Raw genomic sequence first — 25,139 nt, 5'->3', positions numbered from 1 at the left:
AGCCAGCAGGCTTGAGTGTCCCTTCCCAACTGCCTGGCAGAAGGGTTGTAACTGAATCCTTCTGCTGCCTTGTGTCCCTCAGGAGGCCAAACCACGTGTTTGTCCATCAGGGAGAGGCTCAGGCCTAATTTGTGGGACAGCAATCAGCATCTAGGCTCTTTAGGCAGGGACTAAACCAGCTGTGTGAGCTGGTTTCCAACACAGCTTGGGGCCTGTGAATTCTTTGCTCCTGTAAAATCCTGTGATGTGTTGAAGGCAAAGGGTCTTTGATTTGTGGGTTTAGGCCAGGGGAACTCAGCATCTCCAAACCACAGACACTTGTGATATGGTCAGCGTCCCCATAGAGGTAGGACAGGGTGGTTCAGGGCTGGGGTTTGGGTCAGCAGAGCCTGGCTCTGATCTTACTACCTACAGTGGTCGTGTAGCGTCTTCCCAAGCGTCAACTTGCTTGGCTGTAAAGTGGGGAAACATTAGTTCCCGTCTCATCAGGGCATCATAGGAAGAAACGACGCAGTTAGCATTTTGTACACATCAGTGTCACTTTGTAAACATCAGTGACAACAGTGTCAGACACGAGGTCTCACAAGCCCAGGGAATCTCCAGCTGACCGTCCTGACACTGGAGAATGGGTTCGGGATGGACCCCTTGTATTGGGGCCCCTGCCTTCGAGATGAAGCCTGAGTTCTGGGCCCCACAATGCCTGGGGTGTCTCTGTCCTCGGAGCAGCCACTGTTTACTCAGAGAAGGCAGCGCCTTCCCTCACACAGACAGGGTATGCTTGCCCAAGCGCCTGTCTGCCGCTGTTCAGCCCCTATGCCTGCCTCCCCTCTGTTATCTGGGGGCTCCAGATGGGGCTCTTCTAACAAGAGCATTGTTAGAGCAGGAAGTTGGCCAATAAAATTCAGTGCCCTCAGCTGGCTGCGTTTGCTGAGCCATGGCCCTTACTTGGGGCTATTTGGGACTTCGGTAAGAAGTTTACATTATTTTGTTCTCTGCTCGTTGGCATTTCTCTATGAGCTCCCAGTGAGTGCCAAGAGCTGAGATCGATGCAGATGTGAGGCCAGTGTTGCTGAGAAGCACGCAGCCCAGGCCTTGGGCGCACCACATGCAGGCAAGTACGTACCTGTGGTTAAAATGTGCCACAAGTGCTATCTGGTAAATGAACAGGGTAAAGGACAGAGAACAGGGGAGATGCAGCTTTGCAGGGGAGGTGGGGGAGGGTGTCCCAGGAAGAGGGAGCAGCCAAGACAGACAAGTCCCTGAAGCCTAGTGTCTCCTCAGCCCCTATCCTGGCCTCCTACTGACTGGGAGTTCCAAGGACTCCTACGTCCCCCGCCCCCTTCACTGTCAAGTGAATTGATCAGTGTTCCAAGCAGAGGAAACAGCTAGTGCAAAGGCCCTGGGCAGGAACAAGCTTAGTGGGTGGATGTCCTGTTTCCTGTGGTTGACATAGCGAAGTACCACAAATTGGGGGGCTTACATAGCAGAAATGTTTAATCTCACAGTCTGGAGGCTAGAAGTCCGAGATCAAGGTGTCGGTAGAGTTGGTTCCTTCAGAGGGCTGGCGGGGACAAGCTCTTCCAGGCCTCTCTCCTAGCTTCTGGTGTTGTCGTATCCCTGGTGTTTCTTGGCTGGTAGAGGAATCATCCTGATCAGTGCCTTCATCTTCACGTAGTGTCCCCGTGTGCATGCGTCTGTGTCCACATTTCCCCTTTTATAAGGACACCAGTCATACTGGATTAGGGCCCACCTTATTCCAGTATGAGCTCATCCTAACTAATCACACCCACAGCCACCCTGTTTCCAAATAGGTCAGATTTAGAGGTCCTGAGGGTTAGGGCTTCAATACATGAGTTTTATTGGAGGTGGGGGGGGCCGCAATTCAACTCATAACAGTGTGTGGTGGAAACAGCAAGGCTGGCATGGCGAGGGCAGAGGAGGGAGGCTGGGGTGGGAGGTCGGCTGGTGGGACAGATCGCCCAGGGCCTGGCAGGCACGAATGGAGTGTGGGGTTTGTTTTGAGCATCCAGGCCTGTTCTAAGTATGTCCTTTCATCTGGGGAGCAGGAGAGAGACTGAACAGTCAGTAGAAGTGGAGAAGCTCAGGGGCAGTGTGGCCACTGCCTGGCAAGCGATGAGGGACTGAGGGTGGAGAAAGGAGAAATCATGACCACACAGCCCCGGCGGACAGAGCCTGGCTGTTCCCCAGCTGCCTGGGAGAACAGGCCTGCTGCTGAGCAAGGGGTTCCTGAGCCAGCCTGGCATTCAATTCCAGGTTCACTGTTTTCGTGCTGTGTGACCTTGGGTAAGTTTCTTAGCCTCTCTGGGCTCCAATTTCCTCACTGTTGAATGAGGATGCCGTGCAGAGAATTAAATGAAGGAACACACACAGCTGGAAGGTCAGAGTCAAGGCTTGAGGAGTACCAACTACTCTGAGACACAATCTGATGACATCCTCCCATTACAGATGAGGAAATGGAGTCTCAGAGAGGGCAAGTGACTTGCCCAAGGCCACCCAGTGAGAAAGTAGCAGAGACCTGAACTGAGCTGGACGGGTTCTGAAACATGCAGCCCTTTCCCTCCTTATACTTTCCAAACACAGAGGCAGGCGGGGCTGGCTCCTCTGCCTCCCTCCTGCGATTCATGCCAGCAGAGTGCTCCCAAGCAGCTGGGAGGGAACGTGTGCTGTTCTTCCAATCCTGTACTGTGCCACCACTTTGTCCTGCTCCTGGAGAAAGAAAACGCTGGGTGCCTGCAATGTGCCAGGCTTTGCATGAGATTGTCAACCTGGTTTTGTTTTCTGGGAGACAAGCTTGGTATACACACCCCTTCTCCAGATAATAAAAGACTTAGAGAAAGGAACTTGCTTCTCTGTTAGGAGGAGGTGGCGCTCCACCCAGCTCTCATCCACTCCGCTGTGAGGCTTCCTCCTAAGCCCAGGAAGGCGGGGGCTGGGGGATGCCTTCCTTTGAAAGAGGGTTGGGGGGGGGGTGGCTCCCTTGCCAGCCCGCAGAGCCCAGACTCCTGTTTGGGAGCCCCCTGGTGCACTTTTATCCGGAGGACCAGCACTAACGCTAGTGTGTTTGTACAAAGCGACCAGCTCTGACTTATGGCAGGAGGCAGCCCTATCCTCCTGACCCTGGCGGAGGACGCGCTGGGTTGGCCTTGCGGGGCCTGGGATAACACCAAGGGCACCAGGCACGGTTTCATTTCTTCCTTCCCCCTCCCCGCCTCTGCCAGTCGGAGCTTGGGTGGGTGCCGCCTCTCCGCTGGGAGGGATGGGGGTGGAAGTGTGTGTCCTCAGATGCCGGCACTATATTTGGAGCTCGCTTTGATCCTGATTCCGGGGCACGTGGGCTGTGACAGGCGCTTGCGGCAGACCCTGCTTGAATGCCTCTAGATGCCGGCACGCCCCCTAGTGGCTCTGACTCCGGCACTTCTGGAACCGGGCACATACTCGAGCCTTCCAGTCTGGGTGCCCTTTCTTCCTTTTAGTTGCCTACGTGCTTGCTCTGGGGGGGAAGCGGCCAGAGCACACGGCCTTGCCTCGTTCCTGCTCTGAGTGGAGAAAGGGTTCTGTCTGTCACCACTCAGTGGGTTTGCGGTGCTTTTCTGTAGATGCCCTTTTTCAGGTCTCTCCTCGCTTGTTGAGTTTTTATCACGAAGAGGTGTTGGATTTTGTCCAAAAGCTTTCCCCCTGAGATATGCTTTCTTTTAAAATGTCCCAGGCAAGTCCACTCTTCCATCTGAGGGTGAAAGCTCAAATGTAAAGCCAGAAATTGATCTGCCAGGTCACTGCGCAGGCACACGGCGGTCTTGTTGGTTCAACAGCAGTGGTCACTGCACTTCCCAGGGGCCGGGCAGGCTCGTCTCACTCTCCGGACCTCTCTGTTAAGTGAGAAATGAGAGGACACTCCAGCCAAGGCAGGAGGAGGACTGTACCCAGTGGACCTTGGCCAGCCCTTCGCACTCCCCTCCACCCCCAGGCCTACGAGAAGCGCTTCCCCACCTGCCCGCAGATCCCGGTTTTCCTGGGCAGCGAGGTCCTGTGCGAGTCCCGCAGTCCCGATGGCGCGGTGCACGTGGTGGAGCGCAGCTGCCGGCTGCGCGTGGAGGCCCCGCGGCTGCTGCGGAAGGTGGGAGTCCAGGGGGCCGGGGAGCAGAGGAGGAGAACAGACAGGCGGGTGGGGGACAGCAGAAAGAGGTACTTAGGGCCAGGGCCAGGGCCAGGCCGTGGGCAAATGTGTGAATGTTGGTGCCAAAGGAGGGTTATGCGGTGTGGTCTAGGTCAGAGGGCCGGATGAGTCCAGAGGGACAAGGGCTGGGAGTCTGGACTGGGACTGGCGGAGGACAACGGGGCGAACAGGGGTCCGGGAATGGGGGCTGGGAAGATTGAGTTAGGGGCATGGAGTCAGGGATCCCGGCCTAGGCAGGAGGGCAGGCGTGGGGCTGGGGTCCCGGGTCCCAGAGTGACCGCGGCCAGCCCGCGGGGTTTGTGCCGCAACCCCTCACCTCCACGCCCCCGCTGCCCCTTCCTTGCAGATCGCGGGTGTGGAGCACGTGGTCTTCGTGCAGAGAAACGTCTTGAACTGGAAGGAGAGGACCCTCCACATCGAAGCGCACAATGAGACCTTCGCTAGCCGCGTGGTGGTCCACGAGAACTGCAGCTACACGGTGAGCATCCGCTAGACGTCCTCCCATCTCACCCCCCCCCCCCCCCCCCCCCCCCCCCGCGCCTGCGCCCTGAGAACCCGCGTCCCGCCAACTCCCTCCCTCCCAGGGCCTTGTCGGATAAGATGCGGCATGTCTGCAGTTTGGATACACAGCTGATACCTTTTTATTTCATTGATTATTATTGTTTTTCTGAGAGAGGAAGGGAGAGAAACATTGATCTGTTGCTCCACTTATTTATACATTCAGGGATTCTTGATTGATTGATTGATTGATTTGCGAGAGAGGGAGAAAAAAACCCCACCTGTTGCCCCACCCATCCCTGGGTTCACTGGTTGACTCCATGTGCTCTGACCCCGGATGGAGCCCGCAGCCGTGGTGTATCCCGATGCTCTAACCAAGGGAGCTACCCAGCCAGGGCACTTCTTCTTTTTTAAAGTTTAAGTAGTCTCAAATATTGCTTGAGACATACTAAAATATTACTCCTCACCTGACAGGTGATGGCGAGGTTGGAAACCCCGAGAACTCAGGCTTGAGGGTGAGCTCCTGGGCTTGAGCTCTGGTCACTGGCTTGATTTATTACATTAAATACATTACCTAAATATGTGTGTGTGTGTGTGTGTGTGTGTGTATAAAGCTATATGCATATAATTTTTAAGGGACAGGAATGTAGACCTCAGATCCCCTTACTTCCGGCCCGTCCTGAGAAGGTCCTTTTTTCTCTGACACTTTAGAATCTGTGTTGTGCTCTGGACGGGCCCCTCAGGTGTTGCCAGCTGTGATGGTGCTGTCCACCGCATGCTCTAGCTAAGCCCAGGTCACCAAGAGAGCCCTGGGGGAGGGCATGGTGTCCCCCACCCTCAGACCGTGTTGTTGTCCCTGCCTTGCTTTTAGGTCCACCCTGAGAATGAAGAGTGGACTTGCTTTGAGCAGTCCGCCTCACTGGACATCCGGTCATTCTTCGGCTTTGAAAGTGCCTTGGAGAAGATCGCCATGAAGCAGTACACAGCCAACGTCAAGAGGGTGAGAGGGGGCTCTGCTGGTCACAGGGAGAAAAGGCACAGACCTTGGGAGCTACCAGTTCTGGTTCCAACCCTGCCTTGCCACCTGACAACCCATGTGACATCCAGCATGATCCTTAACCTTCCCCATCCTTAGAATGGGGATTCTACCAATGGCCATATCACAGGAGATGGACAACTAGCCCATAATGGGGGCCTTATAATCACTGTCCTGATTGTTCCCAGGATTGAGTGTGAACTCTGTGGACACAGGAGGGGACGTTATGTGGTGCTTTCTTCTGGTAAAATTGTTCCTGCTTGGTTTAAAGATATCAGACCCTGCCCTGGCCGGTTGGCTCAGTGGTAGAGTGTCGGCCTGGCGTGCAGAAGTCCCAGGTTCGATTCCCGGCCAGGGCACACAGAAGAGGCGCCCATCTGCTTCTCCACCCTTCCCCCTCTCCTTCCTCTCTGTCTCTCTCTTCCCCTCCCACAGCCAAGGCTCCATTGGAGCAAAGATGGCTCGGGCGCTGGGGATGGCTCCTTGGCCTCTGCCCCAGGCGCTAGAGTGGCTCTAGTTGCAGCAGACGCCCCGGAGGGGCAGAGCATCGCCCACTGGTGGGCAGAGCGTCGCCCCTGGTGGGCGTGCCGGGTGGATCCCGGTCGGGCGCATGCGGGAGTCTGTCTGTCTCTCCCCGTTTCCAGCTTCAGAAAAAAAAAAGAAAAAAAAAAAAAAGATATCAGACCCTTCACTGAGTGGAAGCTTTTTAGTGTAATAAAATGGATGAAATCCATTTTAATAATATATTTTGTCCAATGCGTTATCAATATAAAACATATTTGGGGGCTATTTTATTTAACATTCCCAGCATGGTTCCATTTGGCCTGACCACATTTCTGCTGCTCAGTAGCCATGTTTCAGGGCTGGGCCCAGAGCCAGGTGGGGGTGACTCCCAAGCTGGCCGCGGTTACCTCAACTGTCCTGCCCCGGGGCTGACATGTCTTGGTTCTCTCCGGCTTCCAGGGGAAGGAGGTGATCGAGCATTACCTGCACGAGCTCATCTCCCAGGGCATCTCACACATTCCCCGCTGGACACCTGCCCCGGTCCGAGAGGAGGACGCCTGCTCCCAGGCCGGGCTGGGAGATCCCTGCTCCCTGGAGGCCAGCGGGCCCAGAAGCACCCAGGACTCTGCTCCAGAGATGGTTGGTAGCGACGGTAGGTGACTGTGGCTGAGGCCCAAAGTCCTAGGAAGTCTGCGTCAGGTGTGCTCAGTGTGTGGGGGGAGCCTGGCCTTGAAGCCCCTCAGGGATGGGGCCGGGTCCTGGAATGACTCAGCCTCCTCCCTCTCACGGGTGCTCTGCCCGCTCTCTCTTCCTGCCCAGGAGCCAGGACTGGTTTATTTCTAGACCAGGAATTGACCTGATCTGGTGCCTTAGGGATCCCTCTTCCTCTGGTTTTATTACTACTTTAAATTATATGAGTAATGCACGCTCACAGTGGGAAAAAACTCAAATTGCTCAGAAGATGTCAAGTAGGAAGTAAGACTCCTTTGTCCTCCGTGGAGGCAACAATAGTTTTGTGTTTATGAAACTATCTAGGCATCTATACATACTTAATACATACATACATACATACATACATACACGTATAACCTACATTGAACAAATGAGGGGATATTATACACTCTATTCGATACTTTGTTTTTTTCACTTACTAATGTTTCTTGCGCAGCTTTCTGTGTCAGTGCCTGTGTCTGAGCACTTTGCAGTATTACATAGTGTGGTTACAATGCAACTTACTTATTAATAAACATTTACTGATTTTTTAAAATTAGTTATTTAGCTAGTCCTCTACTGATGAATATTTAGGTTGTTTCTTTTCTTTTCTTTTCTTTTTTCTTCTTTTCTTTTCTGAAGCTGGAAACGGGGAGAGACAGTCAGACAGACTCCCGCATGCGCCCGACCGGGATCCACCCGGCACGCCCACCAGGGGCGACGCTCTGCCCACCAGTGGGCGATGCTCTGCCCCTCCGGGGCGTCTGCTGCAACTAGAGCCACTCTAGCGCCTGGGGCAGAGGCCAAGGAGCCATCCCCAGCGCCCGAGCCATCTTTGCTCCAATGGAGCCTTGGCTGTGGGAGGGGAAGAGAGAGACAGAGAGGAAGGAGTGGGGGGTGGAGAAGCAAATGGGTGCCTCTCCTATGTGCCCTGGCTGGGAATTGAACCCGGGTCCCCCGCATGCCAGGCCGACGCTCTCCCGCTGAGCCAACCGGCCAGGGCCTTCTTTTTTTTTTTTTAAGTGAGAGGAGGGGAATAGTGAGATAGACCCCTGCATGTGCCCAGCAACCACCCAGCAACCCCCATCTGGGGACCGTGCTCAAATCATCCAAGATATTTTTATCACCTGAGACTGACCAACCAAGCTATCCTCAGTGCCTGGGCTGACACTTGAACCAATTGAGCCACTGGCTGTGGGAGGAGAAGAGGGAGAGAAGGGGGAGAGGGAAGGGGAGAGAAGCAGATAGTCGCTTCTCTTGTGTGCCCTGACTGGGAATCGAACCTGGGACCTCCATATGCCAGGCCAATTCTCTATCCACTGAGCCACTGGCTAGGGTTTGTTTCTATTTTAAAAAATACAAATAATGTGGTATATCTTTGTTTTTAAAAAATATTTGCACGAGTATATACATAACATATAATTAGAAAAGTTGAATTGATGAGTCAAGCTTATATGCAGCTAAAGTTCTGGTAGATTTACCAGTTAGGCCTGCAAACAGGTTGTACTAGGCAATGATTCCACCAACAGTGTGTAGCAGTGGCTGTTCCCGACTTCATCCTGGCTCCCTACAGATTGTCATTAGACATTTTAAACTCTGAAAGGCAAAGAGTGACCACTAGTAGATTAGTGATCATTTCTTTCCTATGAGTGAGCTCAAGTATTCTTTTTTCATGTTGAGCGACTCTCTTTACCTTTTTTTGTGAATTCCCCGTTCTCGTTCTTTGTTCATTTTCCTATTTGCCCATTAATTTCTTACTGCTTTGTGAGAGCTCTTTGCATATTAAGGTAATGAACTCTTTGTCATAGTTCAGTCTTTTATTGACATGGAGAGTGCTCACAATATGATGTCAAAGGGAAAAAACCCTGGGATACAGAACTGCACATGCGCATGCCCCTGACTCCAGTGTTCACCGTGTGTAATTGTGCTCACCACACCTCAGCTTCTCCAAGGGGACACGGAGCTGTAGGGCTTGCCTGACTTAGAGTCCTTGGAACCAAAAGCACACCTGGGCTGTGTTTAGGAAGAACGACATTCATTTGCTTAACAGATACCTATCCTGTGCCAACTGTGTGCACTCAGGGCTGCTATTGTACATGCATTTTAAAAGTATGAAGACACATTTTTTTACAACATGGGTCAGGTCCTGTGCCCTCTTCGTTTCACACAGGACTTCCTTCCTTCTCTGCCTGTGCTGCCCACAGTGGGACTGGCAGGCGGAATGGCCGGGAGGAGGCACAGTCATGCCCCTTCCACCCCGCTCGGAATCACTGAGCCTTTGTGTTCAGGAGAAAGGGGCCTTCACACTGCGCTTGGGGCCGGAAGAGTGCTGGGATCTCCTGCCTCCCTTGTCTTTCTCCCTGGCCTTCTTGGTCTCCAGCCTCCAGCCGCTCTGCTTCTGATCTCGCTGGGTGTTTCGGGTCTGGAGAGTCCGCCGCCCCCACAGCATCCTTCCTGCCTCTGGTGACCCAGGTGCTGCCTAGAGCAGATGGTGTGACCCCCAGCCCTGGGCTTTGTTTTCAAAGGAACCAGTTAGGTCCTGCTGCTAGATGTGAAGAAATCCCATTTGTTTCTTATTGTGCCATCAGCACACTAAAAGCAAGCTATGCCTGAGGGGCTGCTCTTTGTAGAGGGTCCCCACCCACTGAGCGGCCAACACACCAAGATGGCTTGCCATGCCAGCCTCTGCTGCTCCCAAAGTTAAGAGCGGGCGACAGGGCCTCAGGTTGGAGCCCAGCCTCTGAATGCTAGTACATGTTGACCCCACACAGTTCAACTGTGTGAAACGGGGTTGAATAGTGGAAATGATCTGTGCAGCTATGGTCTGTAGTTTGGGGTCAGGGCTCTGTCTGTCAAAAGCCTTGCACCCCACAGTGGGCCTGGGGCGGTGGAGAGGGAAAAGAAACGGGTATTCATCAACTACCTGTTATGCTGGGCGCACTACATGCATTTGTTCATTTGAGTTTACTTAACCTCTCTCAGTGTCAGCTTTGTGTTTTCTCAAGTGGGAACAACAGTGATGCCTGCCTCACAGGTGTGTTGGGAGAACTCACTGAGATAATGCGTGTCATATTGTTAATAGTCTTTAATCAATAGTGAACCATCAGGCCTGACCAGGCAGTGGCGCAGTGGATAGAGCATCGGACTGGGATGCCGAGGACCCAGGTTTGAAACCCCGAAGTCGCCAGCTTGAGTGCGGGCTCATCTGGTTTGAGCAAACAGCTCACCAGCTTGGACCCAAGGTCGCTAGTTCGAGCAAGGGGTTACTCAGTCTGCTGAAGGCCTGCAGTCAAGGCACATATGAGAAAGCAATCAATGAACAACTAAGGTGTCGCAATGCGCAATGAAAAACTAATGATTGATGCTTTTCATCTCTCCATTCTTGTCTGTCTGTCCCTGTCTATCCCTCTCTCTGACTCTCTCTCTGTTTCTGTAAAAAAAAAAAAGTGAACCATCAGAAGGAGAAATTAAGAAAACAGTCCCATTTACAATTGCATCAAAAAGCATAAAATACCTAGAAATTTAACCAAAGAGGTGAAAAACCTGTACTTTACATTTTATTTATATGCTCAGTTAATATACAACGAAGGAAGGAAAATTATACAATGGGGTAGACAGTATCTTCAATAAGTGGTGTTGGGCCTGACCAGGCGGTAGCGCAGTGGATAGAGCGTCGGACTGGGATGCAGAGGACCCAGGTTCGAGACCCCGAGGTCGCCAGATTGAGCGCTGGCTCATCTGGTTTGAGCAAAAAGCCCACCAGCTTGAACCCAAGGTTGCTGGCTCCAGCAAGGGGTTACTCGGTCTGCTGAAGGCCCGCAGTCAAGGCACATATGAGAAAGCAATCAATGAACAACTAAGGTGTTGCAACGCGCAACGAAAAACTAATGATTGATGCTTCTCATCTCTCTCCGTTCCTATCTGTCCCTGTCTATCCCTCTCTCTCTCTAAAACAACAACAACAACAACAAAACCCCACTATGGGCCTGACCTGTGATGGCGCAGTGGGTAAGGCATTGACCTGGAATGCTGAGGTTGCTGGTTTGAAACCCCAGGCTTACCTGTTCAAGGCATATATGTGAGTTGACGCTTCCTGCTCCTCTGCGCCCCCCCTTTCTCTCTCTCTGCTCTCTAAAAAGAAGAAATAAAATCTAAAAAAAAACAAAAACAAAAAACCCCCCACAATGAGATAGCATCTCATACCTGTCAGAATGTCTATCATCAATAAATTCACAAATAACAAGTGCTGGCGAGGATGTGGAGAAAAGGGAACCCTTGTGCCCTGTTGGTTTGGTGCAGCTACTATAGAAATCAGTATGGAAGTGCCTCAAAAAATTAAAAATAAAGCAGCCATATGATCTAGCAATTCCACTTCTGAGTATTTATCTGAAGGAAAACCCCCCACTAATTTGAAAAGATAGATGCACCCCTGTGTTTATTGCAGCATTACTAGTAATAGCCAAGATGTGGAAGCAACTTAAGTGTCTATTGATAAGGAAAACAGGCAAATAGATGAAGAAGACCTGGTACATATATACAATGGAATATTACTCAGCAATGAAAGGGAACAAGATCTTGCCATTGGCGGCAACAAGATGGACCTAGAAGGTATTATGCTAAGTGAAATAAGTCAAAAAGACAAATAGGATTTCATTTCTATGTGAAATCTAAGAAAAAAAAATAAAACAAATGAATAAACAACACAAAATAGAAACAGACCCATTGATGTAGAGAATAAGCTGATGTCTGCCAGAGGGGAAGGTGGGAGGATGGAAGAAAATATTCGAGGAGGGGGGTCAGCTCCAGAGGGTGGGGATTATTTCCATTCCTGAAGGACCAAGGGGACATATCACTTGCCATTATGAGATCCAGGCTTGTCCCAGCACGAGTTTTCAGAACCGTCCTGGAAATGGATCAAAAAGACTAAAGGGCCTGGAGCCCACGTGGCTGTCGTCTGGCGAAAGGGCTACTGTGCCCCTTGGGACTACATTTCAGACCCAAGGTGGCCAGTCAGGCACAGGTTCCAGGAAGGGTAGACAAGGAGGTGAGACAGAGCATCTCCCTCTTGTCCTGAAGCCCCCTTCTTCTCTCGCAGGGGACAAGCTGGACGCAGACTACATTGAGAGGTGCCTGGGCCAGCTCACGCCCATGCAGGAGAGCTGCCTGATTCAGCTTCGGCACTGGCTGCAGGACGTGCACAAAGGCAAGGTCGGTGCAGGGCTGGGACCCGCTGGAGCAGCTGTGTACTCGGTCATAGCGGCCCAGACTCACGTCCTGGGCAGGAAGGGCCAGGGAGAAAAGTTTGTGTAATTGGCCATGCTGGATATTTAGATTTTGTCTTCTTTTCATTGTATCGTGTATCTATAACACATGCTGTGCGTTATCACCGCTTTGACACTGTTGACGTTTGAGGCTGGACAATTCTTTATGGTGGGGACCATCCTGTGCACTGTAGGGTTTTGAGCAGCATCCCTGACCTCCACCCACTTAGATGCCACAAGCTCTTTTCCCCTAGTTGTGACAACCAAAAATGGCTCCAGACATCACCAAATGTCCCCTGTGGGGCACACCTCCAATTGACAACCACTGCTGTTCACCATGCCAGGTATACTGTTCTTTTTAAGAGGAATTTAGTGACTTGCGAGGGTTGATTTTTGACTGTATGTAGATTTTGTCTTTGGACTCTGAGCTCCATCACATGAAGGTCCCAAGTGTGCACTTGACTTTCAACTCTGTTGAATAAGAACTTTCTGTTTAGTCATGAGTTGCTGGCCCTTCCTCCTCAAGACCCCCTCCCCACTTTGGATGTCAGACAAGGGAGTGAGTGTTGGGCTGTGATGTAACCTGTCTGCCTGTTTCCTCATCTGTAAAATGGGGATAACATTAGCATTCACCTCCCAGAGTGAATTAAAGGGAATTCACGTCAAGTGCTTGGAGCCATGCCTGGTTCAGAATGAGCAGCAAGTAATTGGGGCTGGCTTTCTCTTGATCGTTGATATTTGCCCTCGGGCAGGAAGGAGAGCTGGTGGGGTCTTGGTTTGTCACCCCAGCTATTAGACTCTTTGGGCTATATGTGGCAGGAATGCCGCTTGAACAATAAGGCAAAAAAGGGGGGATTATTTATTTATTTATTTAGTATTTTTCTGAAATGAGAACTGGGGAGGCAGTCAGACAGACTCCTGCATGCGCCTGACTGGGATCCACCAGGCATGCCCACCAGGGGGAGATGCTCAGCCCATCTGGGGCGATGCTCTGTTGCAACCAGAGCCATTCTAGTGCCTGAGGCAGAGGCCACAGAGCCATCTTCAGCGCCTGGGCCAACTTTGCTCCAATGGAGCCTTGGCTGTAGGAGGGGAAGAGAGAGACAGAGATAGAGGAGAGAGGGAAGGGTGGAGAAGCAGATGGGTGCTTCTCCAGTGTGCCCTGGCTGGGAATTGAACCTGGGACTTCCACATGCCGGACCAATGCTCTACCACTGAGCCAGCCAGCCAGGGCCAAAAGGGGGGATTATTTTTTAATTTTTTTTTTTTTTTTTTGCATTTTCTCTGAAGCTGGAAACGGGGAGAGACAGCCAGACAGACTCCCGCATGCGCCCGACCGGGATCCACCCGGCACGCCCACCAGGGGCGACGCTCTGCCCACCGGGGGCGACGCTCTGCCCCCCCCCCCGGGGCCCCGCTCCGCCCCAACCAGAGCCACTCCAGTGCCCGGGGCAGAGGCCAAGGAGCCATCCCCAGCGCCCGGGCCATCCCCCGCTCCAATGGAGCCTTAGCTGCGGGAGGGGAAGAGAGAGACAGAGAGGAAGGAGGGGGGTGGGGGCAGAGAAGCAAATGGGCGCCTCTCCCATGTGCCCCGGCCGGGAATCGAACCCGGGTCCCCCGCACGCCAGGCCGACACTCCACCACTGAGCCAACCGGCCAGGGCAAGGGGGGATTATTTATTGGCTCAAATAACAAACTGTTAAGAGGGGTGTATTAATTTCCTGGGACTGCTGAAACAAACTGCCACAAATTGGGTGGCTTAAGACAACAGAAACTTATTCTCTTCTAGTTCTGGAGGCCAGACAGGTGAGATCAAGGTGAGAGCGGGGTTGGTTGCTTCAGGAGACTCTGGGGGAGAATCTCTTCTATGTCTCTCTCCTGGTTTCTGGTAGCTGCTAGCAGTCCTTGGCTTGTGGATGCACATGGCCCTTTCCCCAGCTCAGTCTCTTCAGATAAGACAGGAGATTCATTTTCCACAAATTCATCTCCGGGGTTAGGGACTACCATTCTATGGGCTGCTCCCCCTTCTTCTCTCAGATTCCCAAAGATCAGCACATCCTTCGGTTCCTGCGGGCTCGTGACTTCCACCTGGACAAGGCCCGGGAGATGCTGTGCCAGTCCTTGAGCTGGAGAAAGCAGCACCAGGTGGACCTCCTCCTTCAGACCTGGCGCCCCCCTGCCCTCCTGGAGGAGTTCTATGCGGGGGGCTGGCACTACCAGGACTTAGGTGCGTTCCCTGACCTACATAACATAGAGGGCACACGTGGTCACTGCCGGATGCACTTTGAATAGCACTTTTCATGCTTCTTATTTTTCCTTTTGACTCTGCTGGGCTTCCGGAGGTGACGGATGACCCAGCCAGGAAGATGGCAGAGCTGGGCTTGAGGCGAATGGTGTCCTGGGACTGCCCTAGCCAATGACCTCAAACTGGGTGGCTTAAAGCCTCATCTCTCCCAGGTCTGGAGGCCAGGAGTCTAAAGTCAAGGTGGCAGCAGGGCTGTGCTCCCTCTACGGGCATTAGGGAAGATAGGCGACTCCTTCCCTATCTTCAGAGCTTCTGGTGGCCCCAGGGGTTCCTGGGCTAGGCAGCATCACTGCAGTCCCTGCCTCTGTCTTCCCGTGGCCTTCTTCTCTGTGCATCTCTGTCCTCTCCTCTTCTTATAAAGACCCCTCCGGTCTTCGGATGTGGGGCCCGCACTGATCCGGTGTGATCACATCTCGATCCTTAACTAGTTACAACTGCAAAGACCCTGTTTCCAAATAAGGCCACACTCTGAACGTATGGGGTGGACATGAATTTTTTTTGGGGGGGCGGATATTATTCAACCCACGATAAATATCTTTAGATTTTTAAAAATTAAACTGACGTTAAAGCCAGTGCCTATTATGATTTTCAATGTCCTTTATATAAAAATTCAGAGTTGACGCTTTTTAAAAAATTTTTATTTATTTATTTACAAAGACAGAGAGAGAGAGAGAGAGAGTCAGAGAGAGGGATAGACAGGTGGGAATGGAGAGATGAGAAGCATCAATCATCAGTTTTTCGTTGTGACACCTTAGTTGTTCATTGATTGCTTTCTCATATGTGCCTTGACCCCAGGCCTTCAGCAGACTGAGTAACCCTTGCTCGAGCCAGCGACCTTGGGTCCAAGCTGGTGAGCTTTGCTCAAACCAGATGAGCCCGCGCTCAAACTGGAGACCTCAGGTCTCAAACCTGGGTCCTAACTGCATCCAGTCCAACACTCTATCCACTGTGCCACCACCTGGTCAGGCTCATAGTTGACTCTTGAACAATGTGGGTATTAGGGGTGCCAACCCCCCGCACACAGTTGAAAATCCTCATATAACTTTTGACTTCCTAAAAACTTAACTACAGTTATCCTTTTGAATCCGCCGGGGATTGGTTCCGGGATCCCCCTGAGGGTACCCAAATCCGCAGATGCTCATGTCCCTTACATAAAATGGAGTAGAACAATGCATACAGGCGGCCCTCTGCATCACAGATTCCCAATAGCGGACCGCTGATCTGCTGTTGGTTGAATCCATGGGTGTAAAACCCAGAGATATGGAGGGCTGACTGTGTATTTATTGAAAACAATCCACATAAATGAACCCGCGCAGTTCAAACCCGTGCTGTTCAAGAGTCAGCTGTGTGTTGATCAGAGCCAAAGCTTGACCCTCCTGAACTGGCCAGGACACTTTCTTTGGCTAGAGGGTCGTCCTCATTATCTGTGTATTACACAGTTGTGAATTCGCCTCCCCACTACAATTTATTTGTAGTCCCCAAGTCAATACTCAGGAAGCTTTCGTGGTTACTCATGGACATATGCAGAGTGGCAAAAAAATCTGAATGTCCTGCCCTGCGTGTCCGCGGCTGAGGTGGAACGAGATGTCTTCCTGCCTCCTGTTTCAGCTCTCATACTGCGAACAGGTGTTCTTTTTGCAGTCTACCCTACTGCCATATATTTTTTTTTTCATTTTTGTGCTTTTGGTGGGTGATTTTGCTGCCTACAACAGTCCCCCAGCATGGTGCAGAAGTGCTGTCCCGTGTTTCTAAGTACAGGAAGGCTGTGATGTGCCTTGCGGAGAAAAGGCATGTGTTAGATCAGATTTTTTTCAGATACGCGTTATATAGCGCTGCTGGGGCTCAATGTCACTGAATCAACCATACATACTAAATAAGGCGTCCTTAAATAGAAACAGAAAACAAGATGTGTTTTGATCAGTTGACAGAAATGATCTGCCTCGAGGCTTGCAGTGGTCCCATGTTCGCTAATTCAGTCAGTGTTCAAGGTCATTTTACGGAACAGCTAAGGCAAGGAACAAGAATCGACTGTGTTAGTGTATCGTTCCTCATTGTTCTGTTTGCTTTGGCTGACAGGAAGCAAGTAGCCCACGTTCATCTACTCTCTCAATCGTCCTTCATCACATCGGTCATAGCCTCTTTCTAAAAAAGTTTTTAACTAAATGTTTAATGTTAGAACAGCTTTGGGTTTTCAGAATAGTTGCTAAGATCATAGGGCAAATCCCCATGTGCCCCTCACCCAGTTTCCTTTATGGGGTTAACCCATGGGTTTTCACCTGTGTGTTGTTTCTTCCACCGTAAGTGGTGTCAGCCCCTCTTAGGAACAGGCAGGGCATTAGTAAGTAATGGGTGGCCTGGGCCCCGCTGAGCCACAGCCTGGCGCCTTCTTCCCCGACGAGGGTAAGTTCTCATCAGGGCCCTGACCTGCCCTCTGACCGGTGTTCCCTCTCCTCTCTTTGCAAAGATGGCCGCCCCCTGTACATCTTGCGCCTGGGCCACATGGACACCAAAGGCCTGATGAAGGCTGTGGGGGAGGAGGCACTGCTGCAGCATGTGAGTCAGCCCCCTTCCAGGACCCCCCGGGGTGGAGGGTGGGGCGGTCCCTGTGGGGGAGGAGCCAAGTGAATGTTCACCAGCGCACGCTCTCCCCTCCAGGTTCTTTCTGTCAATGAGGAAGGACAGAAGAGGTGTGAAGGGAACACCAAACAGTTTGGCCGTCCCATCAGGCAAGAACCCCGCCAGGGACAAACGCCCCCGAGTAGTAAAAACAGCCAAGGTCCGCTAAGCCTGGAGCTTCACAGCCCTGTCTGCGCTTAATTCTCATAATGATCCCGTGAGGCAGGGCCTGTATTGTCCCTGTTCTCTATGGAAGGGGAAACTGAGGCCCGGAGTAGTGACGCTCCTCCAAGGTGGCTCAGCGGGCGAGTGGCAGAGCTGGGATTCGAACCCATTCCTGTCTGGCTCAGGCTCATGCCGTCCCTCCTCCTCGTGGTCTTTGGGGCCACCTCCTCACCCCAAGCTCCGCCTTGACTCTGTTTCCCCGGCATGTGGCATGCAGACTCGCAGCCATCCTGGCACATCCGGGGACCCACCGCTCTTCTCTGACTCCCCGAACGTCTGCGCCTGCGCCTGGTTTCCCACGCCCGTGCTCACAGTGGCATCGCCAGCAAAGGCACTGCATCTTTCCCCGTCTGTGAAGTAGGAATAGTACCACTAGTTCTAGGGTTTCTCTATGGATTATCAAAAAACAGTAACCGTCAAGATATAATACAAACGTGCATATAGAACTTACTACATAGTAGGCGTGCTTCTGAGCACCTTGACCCCGGTTATCCTTACCGCAGACCCGGGAAAGAAGATCGTTTTCTACTGAAGCTTTTATCCCAAACTATCCTGAGCTTTATGAAAGTTTTGTTCCTTTGCTGGGGTGGTGCTTTCCTAAGGGAACAATACTAAGGTGGAGGTGGGAAATCAATCAGTCAGGGTCCTGGCCAGAAGCAGAATTCATCCCAGATGGCTCAGATGACAGGGTGTCACAAAGGGGCTCCTCACAGAGCTATGGTGGGGTAAAGGGAACGAAGCTGGGATGGAGGGGCTCCCAGGGACTAACACAGCAGTAAGACGGTCATTTTCCTAATGAATTAGTACTAATGAAATGGAGGCACAGAGAGGTTGAGTAACTCGGTCAAGGCCACACAGCAGATGGCAAAGCTGGGATTTGAGCCCAGGAATGTGTGCTCGTAGCATTTATGCTCCATTTTGTCATCAGTAGTAACAACTAGCTTTTACTGCGTGGGCACTAGGTCTCTGTCCTTGTGAAGACTTCTACATAGTCCCTCTCATTTAATCCTAGTAACAGTTGCTTGAGCTGGGGACTGCTACTGTTATCACCACTGTCCTGATGTGGAAGAAGTTGCCCATGTCACACAGCCCCTGGGGATGCAGGGGACCCTTGAACTTGGGTGCTCAGCCTCAGAGTCCACACTCTGAGCCCCTTTGCCTCACCATGATGGAAGGACCCAGGGGTGTCTCCTATGTCCCCTGCCCCTTCTGTGACCAGCCTGCTTCATGGAACCTCTCCATCCTTCCCTGCCCGTCAGCCCCTGGGGCCCTGTGGAGGGTGCCGGGGGCCCTCCAAGGTGGCAGAGCAAGGTGGAGTGAGGGGACTCGTGTCTGCTGCAGCTCCTGGACCTGCCTGGTGGACCTGGAGGGGCTCAACATGCGGCACCTGTGGCGACCAGGGGTGAAGGCCCTGTTGCGGATGATTGAGGTGGTCGAGGACAACTACCCGGAGACCCTGGGCCGGCTGCTCATTGTGCGCGCCCCCCGCGTCTTCCCGGTGCTCTGGACGCTGGTAAGAGCAGGGGCCTGAGATGCGAGGAGTCCCTCTGCGAGCTGCCCTGCTTGCTTGTCCTCTGTCACTTCTTCTAACTCATACCCGTGACGTTTAAAGTGCACAATTCGGCCCTGGCCGGTTGGCTCAGCGGTAGAGCGTCGGCCTAGCATGCGGAGGACCCAGGTTCGATTCCCGGCCAGGGCACACAGGAGAAGCGCCCATTTGCTTCTCCACCCCTCCGCCGCGCTTTCCTCTCTGTCTCTCTCTTCCCCTCCCGCAGCCAGGGCTCCATTGGAGCGGAGATGGCCCGGCGCTGGGGGATGGCTCTGTGGCCTCTGCCTCAGGCGCTGGAGTGGCTCTGGTCGCAACATGGCGACGCCCAGGATGGGCAGAGCATCGCCCCTGGTGGGCGTGCCGGGTGGATCCCGGTCGGGCGCATGCGGGAGTCTGTCTGACTGTCTCTCCCTGTTTCCAGCTTCAGAAAAATGAAAAAAAAAAAAAAAAGACATACTCGAGCAAGCAACTAAAGTGAGCAACTATGAGTTAATATTTCTCACTCTATCCCCTGACCCCTTCCTCTCTTTGTAAAATCAATAAATAAAATCTTTAAAAAATAAAAATAAAAAAAAATAAAAAAATAAAATAAAGTGCACAATTCAGGGGTTTTTAGTACACTCTCCGGTTGTGCAACCATCACCGCTACCTAATTCTAGAACATTCTCGTCATCCCAAAAGGAAACACTGTACCCGTTAGCAGTCACTCCTCTCCTCCTTCCCCCCAGCTCCTGGCAACTGTGAGCCTACCTTCTGTCTCTGTGGATTTACATATTCTAGATATTTCATATAAATGGACTCAAACAAGATGCAGTGTTTTGCGTCTGATTTCTTTCACATCATGATTTCAGGTTCATCCACACTGGAGTGCATCTCAGTCCTTTCTTTCTTTTTATGTCTGAATAACAGTCCACTGTAGGACAGAGCACATTTTATGTATCCTTTGTCCTGCTCCGTGGGCACTAGAGTCACACTCAGCTGTACAGGCTTCCCGGGACTCCCAGGAGCTGGTTCCGAGGAGTGCTGGCACCCTGTGCTATAGGGATAGTGAAACATTTTCCCCTCAACCCACAGAAATACACTTTATCTTGCAACCCCACACATGCACAATTCATACACGCACACACAGATAGGCTAGGCACAATGTACTAAGTTGATCTCACAACCCCTGACAGGCTGTCACTTGCAGTTGAGAACCACAGCCCCCGGGCCTTGCTGCTGGGCCGTGGGCCAGGGCAGTACCAGGCTCCTTCAATCCTAGAGTCAGGATTAGCATTTACCTAGTGCCGGTGTGTGTGTGTGTGTGTGTGTGTGTGTGTGCACGCGCGCATGCGTGTTTTCAGTGCCCACAAAAGCCTGAGCTGTGAGTAGACGTTTGATCAGGATAGAGATTCAAGAGTTGGAAGTTAAATGGACTCAATGTTTTACTAAGCACCTACTATGTGCCAGGCCTGTTTCTAGGCCCTGGGGATTCAGAGTGCACCAGCCAGCCACTATCTCCTGCCCACTGTCATGGGGTGGGGAGAGAGAAACCAGAGAACCCCACACAGGTAAGTGCTTCAGGACGTTCGGGGTTCTTGGGGAGACTAAGCCAAGTAGGGGTTGATACAGGAGGATAATTCAGATTGGGAAACTGAGGGTGGCTCCACTGAGAAGGCAGTGTGAGGCTGAGACCCCAGGAAGGAGCAGGAGTCATGCAGGGAAGGGCAGAGGGGAGGGTGTGGCAGGCCACCTGCGCAGCACAGGCAAGGGCCTGGAGGCAGGACTGCGCTTTGGAGGAACTGAAAAACCAGCCCATGGGCTGGAGCAAAAAGGAGCAAAACGGCCGGTGGCCTGAGGAGGCTGGGATGATAGATACTCAGGGACCAGCGCCTATCTGTCGAGTCCAGGATGTGGCGATGATGGAACCTTGTACCGGGGCAGCAGGGAGCCCTGGAGCACTGTCAGCAGGAGTGGGTGTAAGCAGACTTCTGGGGCAGAAAGTTCTCTGGCTTCTGCGACTAAGTCAGAGCTGGCCCGGGGAACAGGAGCTGTGGGAGGGACAGGCAGGACCTGGTACTGAAGCTTTCTACCCCAAAATATCCTGATCTTTTTAGACACTGTGTTCCTTTTGCTATCTGGAGATTTCCTAAGAGGGTGTACGTTGGGTGGGGGTGGAAGCCAGTCAGTGGGTTCCTGGCTGGAAGGAGGGTTCACCCAGATGGTGCGAATGCAGGGGTAGGATGAAGTGAAGAAGCCCTTGCAGAGGTGTGGGCAGGATGGAGACCAGCCACGGCAGTGAGCTCTAACCACCCCAGCACCAGACGGACAAGAGGAGGGGACAGGCTTGCTACCAGAGCCGTAAGAGCTAGAACAGGAGTGAGGGCGGGGGATGCCAGTGAAATCTCCTTCTCACGTCAGTGCCCCGGAAGCACTACCTCCCATCTCCTGCTGCTGCTCCTGTCCCCTGACCTCACTAGGTGGACCAGGGGACTGCCTCCTGGGAGGCGTGGCTGAAGGAGTGGCCACAGAGGTGGGATCCTACTTCCCAACTGGTTTTTTGCCTGTAGCATTCCTTGCTGAATTGGCTTGTGTCCTGCCACGCTGAGTGCCTCCTCCCTCCCCACTTCCCTCCCTCCCTCCCCCCCATCCCTCCCTCCCTCCCCACCTAGTCACTGAATCAGACACCACAACAGCACGAGGATGTTGTGAAACCCCAATCAACATGCAGCTTAGAGCTCGATGTTGAAATCCATCTGGGATAATCAAAACATGGTCATCCAGACAGTGAACAGTCTTCAGTCATAAAAGGGAAGCCCCGATAACGCTAAACATGGATGCATCACGCAAACATTATGCTAAATGCAAGAAGCCAGTCACAGAAGGCCTTGGATCATACCACCCGTTTATACAAAATGTCCAGAACAGGCAAAACTATCGAGACGGAAAGCAGATTGGTGGTTTCTGGGGTCTGGCTGCAGAGGGGGAGTAACTGCTAATGGGTGTGGGATGTCCTTTTGGGGAGATGAAGATGTCTTGGAATTAGATATAGGTGATGGTTGCACAACACAATGAATGAGCTAAGAGCCACTGAATCGTCCCCTTTAATACGGTTAATTCTAAGGGATGTGAATTCTACCGCAATAACGAAACAACTGTCCATCTTGCCTCACCTCCCGCATTTCAGATCAGCCCCTTCATCAACGAGAACACCAGGCAGAAGTTCCTCATCTACAGTGGCAGCAATTACCAGGGCCCCGGAGGCCTGGTCGACTACCTGGATAAAGAAGTGATCCCCGACTTCCTCGGGGGAGAGTGCCTGGTGAGGCTACCGGGGGGGCTCGAGGAGGGGGGCTCGAGGAGGGGGTAGTTTGTGGCCTTGGGGCACCCAGGGAGTGCTGGGGCGGGGCTGGTTTGATTGACTGATTTTTAGAGAGAGAGAGAGAAACATTGATTTGTTGCTCCACTTATTCATGATGTCATTGGTTGATTCTTCTATGTTCCCTGACTAGGGATTGAACCCATAATCTTGGTGTATCAAGACAATGCTTTCACCAACTGGGCTACCCGGCCAGGGTTCAGGGCTTGTTTTAGAAGCTTCGCCAAAGAAAGGTGACTCTCCTCTGGAGGAGGGCAGCCTTACCTTGGTTCTTTCAAACGAAGTGAGTGAGGCAGAGTTTCCAGAAGTCCAGAGACCAGGCCAGTCCTTTGATTCTAACCCATCCTGTGTTCGCCAACCCAGTCTAGGTTGCTAGGATACAGCCAGAGTTTGCACCCTCTGCTACAGGGGGATGTGACTCAATCGTCCTAGAGGTCTGCACCCCAGAGTCAGTGTACCCGCGGGATTTATCCCCAACTCACAACCACTGGGCGTGGGATGATTGGGCGACTGCTTCCAGGGGACGTAGCCCTCGCCCCCTCCAGTTGCCCCTCGGGGGGGGGTGAGATGACAGGCAGGGGGGACCCTGGTCACAGCTGGTCATCTGGCTGTGGGAGGGCAGGCTCCTCTCCCTTCCCTAACAGAAATACTGTACCAAACAGCATGCTTACAGGATTTCCTGATAAAAACAAACAAACAAACAGATTTCCTAGGAATTTTGCCAAGCTTGCCCGCTGTATCCATTTGTCATGAGACATATGCACAGCTTATATTTAGCAAACGGGCCTGCATGGCCAGCACAGTAGTAAGGAACACGCTCCTGAGAGCCTGAGAACATGGGTCTGTGCCCTGGCTCAGCCACTTCTCCTGCCTTACTTCTTCAAGCCTCCGTTTTCCTCCTCTGTGAAATGGGAACAGTCGTTCCTACTGCACTGGTGTGGTTCTGGGGGTAAGTGGGGTTAAGGAAGCCCAGTGCCCAGCTCACTAAGAGATCACTGTGATACGTGTGGTTTCAGGGGTCACAGAGCATGCTTCTGTGGGTCAGCCAGGCCTGGCTGGGCCCTGACCTGCCACCTTTATCTTCGTCCCGTAGTGTAATGTCCCCGAAGGAGGGCTGGTCCCCAAGTCCCTCTATCTGATGGAAGAGGAACAGGAGCATGCAGACCAGCTGCGCCAATGGAGAGAGACCTACCAGTCGGCCAGCGTGCTCCGCGGGGCCCCCCATGAGGTGCTGGGGCCGCAGCCTGGGAGGGCCCCCTGGGCTGGGGTGTCATTGTAGGTCAGGGTCCCCCAGAGCAGAGACTGAAACAAGGGTTCTCGTGCTCGCGATGTGCTGAGGGCAAGCTCTCAGGAGGAACCTGTGTGAGGGGTGTGGGCAAGATGGACACAGGCACGAATCTCAGGCGAGAGGCTGTCTGAGCCAGGCTGACCTGTGGGGAGCGCTGGGCCTGCAGAGCCCCTTAGAGTAGCCCAAAGCCTCTCGTACCCTCTTGTCTGCCAGTCAGTGGCTGTGGGCCGGCCCCCAAGGCAGGGGGGACCTCAGGCATTTTAGATAGATGGGGGGTCCATTCTCAGACCTCACCTGTCCCCCTGCAGGTCATGGTGGAGATTTTGGAGGGGGAGTCAGTCATCACCTGGGACTTTGACATCCTGCGAGGGGACGTGGTGTTCAGCCTATGCTACACCAAGCAGGCACCCAAGCCGGGATCCCAGGAGCCTGGGGCCAGGGCCAGCGGGCAACTGATGGACAAAGGCTGGGCCCTGGGCACGGATTACAGCCGCGTGGAGGCCCCCCTCGTCTGCCGGGAGGGGGAAAGCATCCAGGTGCGGCTTCCTCGGTTCATTGATTCACTCATCACTCAGGACTGAGTGCTGACTGTGTGCCCAGGTTCTGGGGGCACCGCAGTGGACAGACAGGACCGGGCTCGGCCTCAGGGAGCCTGTGTGACAGTGGAGGACGAGGACAGATCCAGGCAGATCCAGGCCCCAGACCTTCAGGATCCTCTGAGACTTGTGTCAGAGATGAGGCTGTCCAGGCCCTAAGCCTGGCAGGGTGACTCAGCACCGCTGGATGTGGGGCCTAGGGTCTGCACCCTCCCCGTCCCTCTCCCCATCCCTCTCCCCCTCCCCCTCCCCTCCCTCCCCCTCCCTCCCCTTTCCCCTCCCCTCCCCCTCCCCCTCCTCTCCCCTCCCCCTTCCCCTCCCCTCCCTCCCCTTTCCCCTCCCCTCCTCTCCCCTCCCCCTCTCCCTCCCCTCCCTCCTCCTCTCCCCTTCCCCCTCCCCTCCCTCCCCTTTCCCCTCCCCTCCCTCCTCCTCTCCCCCTCCCCCTCCCCTCCCTCCCCTTTCCCCTCCCCTCCTCTCCCCTCCCTCTCCCCCTCCCCCTCCCCTCCCTCCCCTTTCCCCTCCCCTCCTCTCCCCTCCCCCTCTCCCTCCCCTCCCTCCTCCTCTCCTCCTCCTCCTCCCTCTCCTCCCCTCCCCCTCCTCTCCCCTCCCCCTCCCCCTCCCCTCCCCTCCCCCTCCCTCCCACACCCCCTCCCCTCCCCTCCCCCTCCCCTCCCCCTCCCCCTCCCCCTCCCCTCCCCCTCCTCTCCCCTCCCCCTCCCCCTCCCCTCCCCTCCCCCTCCCTCCCCCTCCCCCTCCCCTCCCCTCCCCCTCCCCTCCCCCTCCCCCTCCCCCTCCTCTCCCCCTCCCCCTCCCCCTCCTCTCCCCTCCCCCTCCCCCTCCCCTCTCCTCCCCCTCCCCCTCCCTCCCACTCCCCCTCCCCTCCCCTCCCACTCCCCTCCCCCTCCCCCTCCTCTCCCCTTCCCCTCCCCCTCCTCCTCCCCCTCCCCTCCCCTCCCCCTCCCCCTCCCCCAGTGGTCTCTGATGCACAGTCAAGTTC

The 25,139-nt window shown here is 53.5% G+C and overlaps 1 protein-coding gene across 2 annotated transcripts in view; it reads left to right on the top strand.

The window, feature by feature from the left end:
- SEC14L5 (SEC14 like lipid binding 5) overlaps positions 1-25,139 on the top strand; it is a 54,658-nt gene that overhangs the window by 17,308 nt on the left and 12,211 nt on the right. The window contains exons 3-14 of one of the 2 annotated variants that reach the window (XM_066274957.1): positions 3,986-4,135; positions 4,542-4,673; positions 5,565-5,693; positions 6,693-6,885; positions 12,040-12,152; positions 14,243-14,432; positions 16,975-17,063; positions 17,166-17,236; positions 18,693-18,864; positions 22,067-22,201; positions 23,352-23,486; positions 23,855-24,082. In XM_066274957.1, coding sequence (XP_066131054.1) covers positions 3,986-4,135; positions 4,542-4,673; positions 5,565-5,693; positions 6,693-6,885; positions 12,040-12,152; positions 14,243-14,432; positions 16,975-17,063; positions 17,166-17,236; positions 18,693-18,864; positions 22,067-22,201; positions 23,352-23,486; positions 23,855-24,082 — 1,737 coding nt within the window. Of the gene's footprint in view, positions 1-3,895; positions 4,136-4,541; positions 4,674-5,564; positions 5,694-6,692; positions 6,886-12,039; positions 12,153-14,242; positions 14,433-16,974; positions 17,064-17,165; positions 17,237-18,692; positions 18,865-22,066; positions 22,202-23,351; positions 23,487-23,854; positions 24,083-25,139 lie in introns of both variants that reach the window. The other variant, XM_066274956.1, reaches the window with a different exon arrangement.

The sequence above is a fragment of the Saccopteryx bilineata genome, chromosome 4 (genome assembly GCF_036850765.1).
Source record: "Saccopteryx bilineata isolate mSacBil1 chromosome 4, mSacBil1_pri_phased_curated, whole genome shotgun sequence".
NCBI classification, from domain to species: domain Eukaryota; kingdom Metazoa; phylum Chordata; class Mammalia; order Chiroptera; family Emballonuridae; genus Saccopteryx; species Saccopteryx bilineata.
Note: the sequence above shows the minus strand (reverse complement) of the source record. Positions and strands in the feature narration are given on the sequence as shown.